General features: G+C 57.4%; 1 protein-coding gene across 1 annotated transcript; it reads left to right on the plus strand.

Annotated features, from left to right (window-relative positions):
- The first annotated feature begins 5,137 nt into the window (after nt 1-5,137).
- LOC116546133 (kielin/chordin-like protein) lies at nt 5,138-9,051 on the plus strand. Its single transcript, XM_032272471.1, has 4 exons — nt 5,138-6,292; nt 7,195-7,384; nt 7,471-7,547; nt 8,593-9,051. Exons 1-4 carry the CDS (start codon nt 6,128-6,130, stop codon nt 8,797-8,799), a joined length of 639 nt encoding a protein of 212 aa, XP_032128362.1. The 5' UTR covers nt 5,138-6,127; the 3' UTR covers nt 8,800-9,051.
- Nucleotides 9,052-10,108: the final 1,057 nt, after the last annotated feature.

The following is a 10,108-nucleotide window of genomic DNA, read 5'->3' on the forward strand; positions in this document are numbered from 1 at the left end:
CTCACCCGGAGGGGTGGGATTTAGGATCAGGCCCAGTGCAGTGAAACCTTCCTCCTCTCCCTGATCTATGCAAGGAGACATGTGACCCAGACCAACTCTGGGCAGAGCAGGGAGCCTGCTGGCCACTCTCCTGAGGAATGCTGTGGCACTTCCTCCCCGACTGGCCCCCTGGTGCCCAAGCCTTGCAGCTCCTGGGGTGAGGGAACTGTCTCCTAGGACTCCAGTGGGGCCCTGGGACTGGCTGTGAGATTTTCCCAGCCCATCAGGAGCCCTTGTGAATCGCCTCCTCATACTCCAGTTCTGGGGCTCCCCCAACAAGCTCATCTCCCCTTCCCCTAGAGCCCTCCAGTCCTCCCTGTTGGCCCACCTCCTCCCCAAAGCCCTCCTGGGTCAGTCCAGCCATACTCAGCCTCCCACATCTGAGTGCTCATGTGCCCACAGCTGACACAGCCCATCAGGCACTTGCCTTCTGCTTCCCAGTGTGGGGCCCTGCCTTCCTCAGCCAGGACAGGACACATCATCTCTCATTTGCCTGGTACCCAAAACAGCTAGGCTGGTACCCCTCAGAGCAGGTATGCACTAAGGATTGCACACCAGACCCTGGTTCCTCCTGCCTGCATGTTGGGCTGGCAGGCAAGGGCCAGGCTGGGTGTGGGGCAGTGGCAGCTCCCCAGGGAGAATACCCAGGGAGCTGGGGCCCGGCCCCTCTTGGGCCACAAGCCCCTCCTGCCCTCAGCCTTGCTACCTCTGACCCCCAGGTGTGTCATTAGAGTTCATCATGAACACCCTGAACACTGGCTCACGGGCCATGTCTGTCACCATTGATGGCCCCTCCAAGGTGCAGCTGGACTGTCAGGAATGTCCCGAGGACAACGTGGTCACTTACACTCCCACGGCCCCTGGCAACTACCTCATTGCCATCAAGTATGATGGCCCCCAGCACATTGTGGGCAGCTGGGGGTCACAGGTGAGTGCCAGCTCGGGGGAGGTCCACCCAGCCTGCAGTCCAGTCCAGCCTGGAGGGCTTCGGTGGCCACCCACATCCAGGCCATAGTCTTCCCTAGACATCACAGTCAGTTACCAGGGATAGAGGTGGGCCCGGCTCCACACAGCACACACTCTGTGGAGCCTCGAGTGACCGTGTGCATATCCCATTCTTCCTCCCATCTTGGCCCTCCTTCATCTCTGGCCTTTGCTGGCTCCTGAGGCTCTAGCGTCCCTTTCTTCCCTCCTGGCTTCCCAAATTCCTCGGCTCCAGGAAGACACAGTCAGTACTGAGCAAGCTCCCCTTCCCGGTACTGTCTATAGGATGGGTTGGGTGGGTGTTCCTTTGCAAAGTGACTCTTACCCTGTGACTTGGCCTGAGTTCCCGGTTCTTGTGGAGACTGTGACCAAGTCTTCCTCAAGCCAGGGCTCCAGCTACAGCTCCATCCCCAAGTTCTCCTCGGATGCCAGCAAGGTGGTGACTCGGGGGCCTGGGCTGTCCCAGGCTTTCGTGGGCCAGAAGAACTCCTTCACCGTGGACTGCAGCAAAGCAGGCAGGTGGAGGGGGAGGGCGTCTTCTGGGTTGGGAGCAAGAAGCCATCTGGGAGCAGAGTGTGGGTTCCCATTGGGGCCTCCCTGGTGTGAGCCCGGCCCTCTGCCTCCCTCTCCGGGCACCAACATGATGATGGCGAGTGTGCACGGGCCCAAGACCCCCTGTGAGGAGGTGTACGTGAAGCACATGAGGAACCGGGTGTACAACGTCACCTACACTGTCAAGGAGAAAGGGGACTACATCCTCATCATCAAGTGGGGTGACAAAAGTGTCCCTGGAAGCCCCTTCAAAGTCAAGGTCCCTTGAATCCCAGAAGTGCCTCCCCAGCTTTGGCCCCCACCTCCAGCCAAACACACATCACACACACACACACACACACATGCCACACCCAGACACACGCATAGAATCAGACACTACAAACACCTGCCTTGGGGGTGAAGGCAGAGCCTCCCCCCACACCGTGCCCCAGGGGTTGGAGGGCCTTGTCTGTTTCAGGACAGTGTCCCTCCCTGGGAATGTGACATGAGGGCAGACTGGGGCCAGGCTCAGAGACAGAGGCCGGGGCACAAAGGACCGGCTGTGGGGCCAGGGAAGACCTGTGCATCCTCCCAGTGTGGTTTAGAGCTACTCACCCCATTCACTGATTCCTTTCTGTAAAATGGGGAGGGAGGTGCCCCATTCTTTGTAAAGAAAGTAATAAGCACTCATACCTCTGTGCCAGGCACCATGTGGTATTAACCCTTACAAACACTCCACGAGTTGGGTGCTGTTAGAGCTCCAGTCAGAGCTCAGAAAAATCAGCCCCAGAAAGTGAGGTGACCTGTCAGAGGTCCCACAGCAGAAAGCATGAGCTCCGTGGTGTGCCCTGGCAACCCTGCCACAGTCTGTACTCTGAACTGTCCCGAAACCCAGCCTTCTGGAGGACTTGCCTTCTAGAAGCACCCGGTAAATGAGGCCACCTTCCTCAAACCTGCTGGGAATAGCACTGCCACTTCCTTGTCCTCTTCTGGCCAGCTGGCCCTGGCTTTCCTCTGTGACTCCAGCTGAGGCCAGGTCTTAGTGTGACATGACAGCCTCCCCGCCCCCTGTGGCAAAGGCTTAGGCCCACTAGGGGCCCGGCCCAGACTCTGGGGCAGAGAAGCTGCCCTCTCCTCACTTATAGCCCTAAGCTCTGTGGAGAATGGGCTGGGGAGACCTCAGTCCTGTCGGGGCCAAGGGAGGGGTGGCTTCTGACTTCTGATTGTTATGGCAGGGAGAGAGAGCTTTGGTAGGGCTCACAGCTCCGCCCTCAATGTCCCTCTTTGCCTGTGAGCTCCAGACCCAACCCTCTGCTTCCCAGCTGCACAGAGGAGTTTCCCAGCCCAGAGTGCCCCTGTGGACAGCTGTCCTCACTTCCTCCCTTTGGCCCCTCTGCCTGCTGAGCCAGGGCCCGGCCCTGCCCCCTACCCAGGCTCACTTCACAGCCAGGCCTGAGCTCAGGAGTGGGAAATGGGCTGAGAGCAGCCATTGAAGGGCGGCCTTGGCATCTGGGGCCAAGCCTGGGACTGCTGGGGTGGGGAGGGGTGTTGAGTGGAGTCCAGGAAAGAAACTTACAGGTGGAGAGAGCAATACACTGGTTGTCTTTGATTTCAGAGATGAGGAGTAGCACTTATTGTTATTATTTGTTATTTACTGAGCATTAACCATGTGTCTACCAACTAAATAATCTCCCTTAATGCTCACTGCAAGTCTATAAGGTAAATGTGGTGATCCCCAGTTCACGGATAGGAAAATTGAGGCACAGAGAAGTCAGTGATCAAAGACCACATGGAATTGGCCGAGCAGGGATTTAAACCCAGCTCAGGCTCCTTCTCCTGTAAACTTGTGAGACAGGAAAAATCAATCTGGGAACCGCAGGCGATGGAGTAACCTAAAGGGCAGGGAGACTGCCGCAGAGCCCGAGAGGGGTGGACTTGAGTTTCTTTTCTTTTCAGAGTTCCCTCCTGGATCTTGAGCCGAGACAGGGCTTGCAACCTCGCTGGCTTCCTGCAGCTGGAGCTGCTCTCTGAGGTCAAGACCGCCGGGGCCAGGGCGGGTGGAGGTGTCCATGGGAAAGGCGCGCGGTGGGGGTTTGAGCCCTCCCTGAACAAAGCCTGGGTGGGAGCGGCCTGTGTGTCCCCACTCCACCTCCCCCAGCGCCTCCTGAGCTGCGACCAGCGAGCCAGGCGGAGCTAGCATGGCTGGGGCCGGGGCCGCTGTGCTGTCCCTGCTCCTGCAGCTCGGGGGCCTGGCGCTGGCCGCGGGCGCGGGCGCGGGCGCGGGAGCGGGAGGTGAGTCCGGGCGCGGGAGACTGGGGGTCCGGCTGGGTGCGCCCCGCCTCCTATCAGCCCGGCCTGAGGGGGCTGAGCAGGGCCGGGGGCTGCTTCTCTTAGCCCTGCTTGAGGTTCGCGTGCCTCCCAGGCCAGCCCCGTCCTCTCCGTCCTCCCCCCGGGGAAGCGAGCAGGGTAGGGAAGACCCGAGCCAAGGCAGGGGGTTCAGGAAAGGGGGATTCCTCCGGCCTGTAGCGGGAGAGAGCGCGGCTGCCCTGGCATCTGGGAGTCTGACGTTAATTATTTGACAAAGGAGGGGGAGAAAGGAGGCCCGCTGTGGAAGCTGACTTTGAGTCTGTGTCTGGCCCTCCCCGGAGCGGGACAGGCGGGAATGGAGGGCTCGGTGCCGGCGTGGGGCCAAGGGTGGTTGAGAAAGGAGCCGGGGACAGTTCCTTGGGGAGCAGCAGGGTTTGTGCCACTTGGAGCTCTTTCTGCAGGTCTTTCCAGGCAAGGCCGGCCCTAGCTTCACCGAGGAGTCCCGGAGGATCCAGCTTCTCCCGGGCTCCTGTTTAAGCAGGACTGGAGGAGTGGCTGGGAGGAGGGCCCTGGGGCAGCAGGGTGAGGCCCCACGGGAGAGGAGACTGGGTGGAAGGTTTCAGATGCTGAGACGCCCATCCTGGCCGCCCTCTGTGTGCTTAGAAAGGACTGAGACCGAGTGCCATTCGGGGTGACAGGATGCCCAGTACAGGAATGGAGATTGGAACAGGCACCTGGGGTTTGGGGGCCAGTATCCTTCCGCTCAGGGTGTGGGGTAGGAGTTAGAACCCCTGATGTGGGCGGGCAGCAGGAGGGCGGGAAAGGTGGGCGGTGCTTGTGATCGGTTTCAGTGGGACTTGCTCCTGGGAGCCTTCAGCTGTGTGATTCAGAAAGGTGGAGGCAGGGACGCTTTGTCTTCAGCCTTTTGAGTGGAGACCGTGGAGAGGGGAGAAGTGGGGATGGATTAGGGGGCAACTCCGGCAACAAAATAGGGGAGCTGAGCCCCAGCTTTCTGGCTTAGGTAACTGGTAAGTGGGATGGCGTTAACCAAGCCAGGGAACTTGGGACAAAGCAAGTTGAATTTTAGCCTCGAGTTCCCTCCGCCCTTGATGGTGGCAGCGGGTGACATTGTTCCCCTGTCTCACAGACCTAGTGTCTGTGAGAAACCCTTTTCAGCCACTCCAGGCCTGGCCTCACTAATGAGCTACCATGGTGGGAAAGACCCAGCCCTCTTCCTCCTCCTCTCCCTGTTCCTCTTACCTCCCCCTCCAGACCCTCCACTTCACCTGCCTGGAGGAGAGACCCATGTCTGCCTCTTCCCCTCCTGCCTTTACTTTCCTGGCTGCAGGAGAAGGATCATAGTGAAAAGGTGAAAGTGGCCATCTCCAACCCCAAGCCAGAGCTCAGAGGTGCCCCATCCCCCTTTCCTGGACACAGTGTTTTCTAGAAGCAGGCTGTTTTCACTGGATCTGGTGTGTTCAAAGCTAGTAGGGGCCTTGCCAGCACCTTCCTTAACCTCTTCAGGAAATGCAACCAAGTCCCACTTTCTGGAGCCCACCCCACCCAATGAGGGGGCCCCCGGGACCCCCTGTCACAAACCTGGAAAACTGTGCTCAGAGTTGGGGACAGAGCAGGGGGAGCAGGAAAGGAATGTGTCTTTCCCTGAGCACATTCTCCAAAAGTGGTGGCCTTTCTGACAGGTGTAGACAGAGAGTCAGCGGTTGGGGGGCTACCCGTATGCTCCCTTGAAAATACTCAGCCAGACCCCCCAGCCCCCTGAAAGCAGCCCCGCCTGGTATGTATCTGTGGCCTCCCGGTGCGTTTCAGCCTGTACTGGATTCCGGGCTCTTGAGGCATGACATATCTGCTCCCCAGCCATCTCTGACCAACCCCTGGCCCAGGAGAAGCGGGATGATCCTGACACACCCACCATGGCTGGGGACATCACAGAGCCGGGGCAGGCTGCAGGGAGGCTCTGCTCTAGATACTGCTCTGCGTCCCTTAGAGGGTCGGGGCCCTGGGGCTCAACCCCAGACAAGTGGGGAAGCTGGTCTGGGCCACATCTGTCCACTCAGAGCGTCCCCCCCCTTTTTCCAGACCGCGGCCTCCAGCGTTCACTCCCCAACCCTCACAGACCAGCCTCCTTCCCTGGATGGTGGGTGGGCAAGTGGACAGGGCAGGGTGCACAGGATGACCTCCTCCCCTGTGGGTCAGGAGACAGAATCCAGGAAACGTGGCCAGGCCAACCCCTCACCCTCAGGCCCACATGGGATTCTTGTGCCCTTCAGGTGGGGCCGTCCCCAGGGAGCCCCCTGGGCGGCAGACGCCTGCCCACTCCTCAGCCCCTGCTGGGGACCCCCAGGAGCAGTGGCATTCCCTGCGAGAGTGGCTGGGGCGACTGGAGGCTGCAGTGGTGGAGCTCAGAGAACAGGTACCATGGAGACAGGGTTGGTTTGTATTGGGTAGGGAGGGCTTCTTTTAGTAGGAAGGAGAGAAGGGGTTAGGCTTGTGGGGGGTGGGGTGGGCAGCTAAAATAGAGCTTTGTTTTCAATGCACATGGAAAGGCTCTTATCTGAACAGTTCTTTTATATTTTCCTTCCTTCCTTCCTTCCTTCCTTCCTTCCTTCCTTCCTTCCTTCCCTGTTTCTCTCTCTTCTTTTTCTTTCGAGTCTCCATCTGTCACCCAGGCTGGAGTACAGTGGCATGATCTCAGCTCCCTGCAACCTCTGCCTCCTAGGTTCAAGTGATTCTCGTACTTCAGCCTCCCAAGTAGTTAGGACTACAAGCGTGCACCACCATGCCTGGCTAATTTTGTATTTTTAGTAGAGGCGAGGTTTCTCCGTGTTGGTCAGGCTGGCCTTGAACTCCCGACCTCAGGTGATCTGCCTACCTCAGCCTCTCAAAGTGCTGGGATTACAGGCGTGAGCCACCACGCCCAGCCTGAACAGTTCTTAACATCAGTTCTTTCATACAAGTGAAGAAACTCCAGGCTATTCGTTTTGTCAGTCTGTATTTCATACCCTTCATGTGTTTGGGAAATGTTATGAAATGTGTTCTATATAAGGCATCATGAAGAAATATTTTGGTTGGGTAAAGATGTCTGTAATTCTTAGGGCAGGGGTTGGGTCCTCATTTTGTCCAAAGGAGAGCATGGGGCCCATGCTCACCTGAGAATGGTGATGTTCTGAACTGGATGCTGACCGGGGGGACCCATCTCTGCTCTAGCATTGTCAAACTTCTTCTCACCCTTCCTCATTTTCGAACCCATCAAATCTACTGGAGATAATGGGGGAAGCTGAGCCAGTGCCTGCTATTCCCATCTCCTTCCTCCAGAACAAGGACCTGCAGATGAGGGTGAGGCGGCTGGAGTCCTGTGAGTGCCGCCCTGCGTCTCCGCAGTGCTGGGGGCTGGGGCGTGCCTGGCCGGAGGGGGCGCGCTGGGAGCCTGACGCCTGCACAGCCTGTGTCTGCCGGGATGGGGCTGCTCATTGTGGCCCCCAAGTCCACCTGCCCCATTGCGGGGGTAAGTGCCACCCTATCTGTCCCCCAGGGCCACCTCAAGGCCTACAGATGGCATTGGGTGCTTGAGTGACAGTGCGGTCTCCTCAGGCTGCAGCCAGAATGGCCAGACCTACAGCAACGGGGAGACCTTCTCCCCAGATGCCTGCACCACCTGCCGCTGTCTGGTGAGCTCTCGGGACCCACCTGGATATCCCTCACCTGTCTGTCTGCCTCACTTCAGCTCCTGGTCGCTGCAACATGGCACTTGAGATGTGGTAGAATGAGCTCTGCCTGCCACTCCCCACACCTTGCCACGGCGCCTTTCAGTTGATTCCGAGTAGGAAGAGGAGCTTGACACCCATGGACAGTTGGGGGGCCCCCAAGCCTCTCGATTCAGACCTGGCCAACAGTGGCATGGAGGGCTGAGGATGTATTAGGTTGGTGCAAAAGTAATTGCAGTTTTTGACATGCCCTTTTTTTTTGAGACGAAGTTTTACTCTTGTACCCCAGGCTGGAGTGCAATGGCACCATCTCAGCTCACTGCCACCTCTGCCTCCCAGGTTCAAGCGATTCTCCTTCCTCAGCCTCCTGAGTAGCTGGGATTACAGGCAGGCACCACCATCCTTGGCTAATTTTTTGTGTTTTTAGTAGAGACAGGGTTTCACCATGTTGGCCAGGCTAGTCTTGAACTCCTGACGTCAGGTGATCCACCTGCCTCAGCCTCCCAAAGTACCGGGATTACAGGCGTGAGCCACCGTGCCTGGCCTGACATGATTTTAATGGCCAAGACCGCAATTACTTTTGCACCAACCTAATAGTTGCTTGTCCTCCTATGTCACCTCCCACTCTTCCACTGCCCATCTTCTACCTCGGAGCCCCTGGCCTGCCAGTTCTCCCTCACCAGGCTCCACATCCACCTTCCCCCAGCCTTTTCTTCCTCCTTTCTCCATTGAGAAAGCCCTTGGTTCTCTTCCTAGGATCTCTTCTCTCTGGGGAATTTGCTGGTGCCTGGAACAGATGGTTTTCCAGGGTCAAGAGCATCAGGAGATGATGGGAATGGGGGCGGGATGTCTCTTTTCTGCCTTTAGTTGGAGGGTAGCCCACATCTGCAGAGCCAACTCATCCTCCTGTCCCTCTGATGTGTCCCAACCTGGGCTGAGGGCTTGCTTCCAGATGCCCTGCCCTCCGGGGCTCTCATGCCTGTGCAGCCACCTCAGTCTGCTCCCACAGGAAGGGGCCATCACCTGCACCCAGAAACCATGCCCAAGAGGACCCTGCCCTGAGCCAGGAGCATGCTGCCCACACTGTGAGCCAGGTCAGCCTCCTGCCAGCCTCAGCCCTACCTCCTGCATGCATTCTGGGGCCCACAGCCATGGCCTGCCACCTGAGAGTGAGCGAGCCTGGGACATGCCCAGGGGTCCTGCCCACTCACTCTGACAGTGGCCAGGGGAGTGCAGAACCCATGCATAAGCCAGCGAATACTCTGGCCTGGGACTCAGCCAGAGACCGTAGGGGAAATAGGCATGCAATCTTTTTCCTGCCCTAAGGGAGCCTCCAATCTAGTTGAGAAGATAAGCTCATAGCTAAACTACCATAAGATTTAAGACCCAAGAGCAGATTAAGAGGAAGTATAGGCCGGGCATGCTGGCTCATGCCTGTAATCCCAGCACTTTGGGAGGCCGAGGCGTGCAGATCACCTGAGGTTGGGAGTTGGAGACCACCCTGACCAACACAGAGAAACCCTGTCTCTAAAAAAAAAAACAAGGTGATGTAGAAGGCAGTGCATGTGTACTTTGCCAGAGGCGGACACAGGAGGGCAGGAGAAGCCTGTCCAAGCTGGGCAGTCAGGGGGCCGTTACAGACAATGGGCCCTTTGAGTTGGGTCTTCATGGGAAAGTGGGGTTGCACTTGAAGGATAGGGAGTATGTGAGGGTCCTCTGACCACAAGGACGGGGGAGGGAGGTGGGTTGCAGGAAGTCCGTTTGGGAAGGCCAGTGGGAACAGGCTGCTATAAGCCTTGCAGTTGGGAGTTTCTCCCATGGGCAGTGGGGGGCATTAAAGGCTGAAGCAGCGTGTGGCGTGGTCAAGGGGACACTTGAGGAATGTTCACCTGGTGGGGGCTAGATGAAGACAGAGGTGTTAAGGCTGGGACAACAGTTGTCTAGGCGTGGAGCCACGGATGGCAGTGGGCTGGAGAAAGGGGGGTGTTTCTAAAGAGTGGGCAGGAGCCACTGACTGGCTGGGTCCCCTGGAACAGTGAAGGCTGAGCTTGGGACACTGGGATAGCAGGGCTTACAGGGACACGAAGAGAGCTGGGAGAAAGAGGAGGTCACAGCTGTGCAGGGGTGTGGTACTGGCTCATAGGGGAATAGGGTTGCCAGATTTAGCAAATGAAAGTCTGGAAAGCTTTGGTAAATATCAATTTCAATAAACAGCATGTAAGTTTTCAGTATATCCTATACAATATTTGGGGCATTCTCATACTAAAAATGACATCTTATTCAACTAAAATTCAAATTTTACTGGGCATTCTATATTTTATCTGGCAGCCCCACCCAGAGAGGCATCTCAGCCGGTAGTAAGAGAGGTGAGAAGGGACTCAGACCAGTTGGGTCTGGAAATGCAGCCGGGAGTCTTGGCTGGAGATGAAGATGAAAGGCTTTAGGGTTGATGTATCTCAAAGAAAAGACACACAAAGAAAAGACACACACATACACACACACACACATACACACACACACACACA

Source organism: Sapajus apella, unplaced genomic scaffold, assembly GCF_009761245.1.
Source record: "Sapajus apella isolate SASKATOON/1434 unplaced genomic scaffold, GSC_monkey_1.0 scaffold612, whole genome shotgun sequence".
In the NCBI taxonomy this organism is placed as follows: Eukaryota; Metazoa; Chordata; class Mammalia; order Primates; family Cebidae; genus Sapajus; species Sapajus apella.

Excerpts from the sequence above, each read along its gene's own strand:
- LOC116546133 (XM_032272471.1), top strand. The coding sequence starts at position 6,128 with ATGGGATTCTTGTGCCCTTCAGGTGGGGCCGTCCCCAGGGAGCCCCCT. Across the intron at positions 7,385-7,470 it reads CCACCTGCCCCATTGCGGGG|GCTGCAGCCAGAATGGCCAG; the intron begins GTAAGTGCCACC and ends CGGTCTCCTCAG. Across the intron at positions 7,548-8,592 it reads GCACCACCTGCCGCTGTCTG|GAAGGGGCCATCACCTGCAC; the intron begins GTGAGCTCTCGG and ends CTGCTCCCACAG.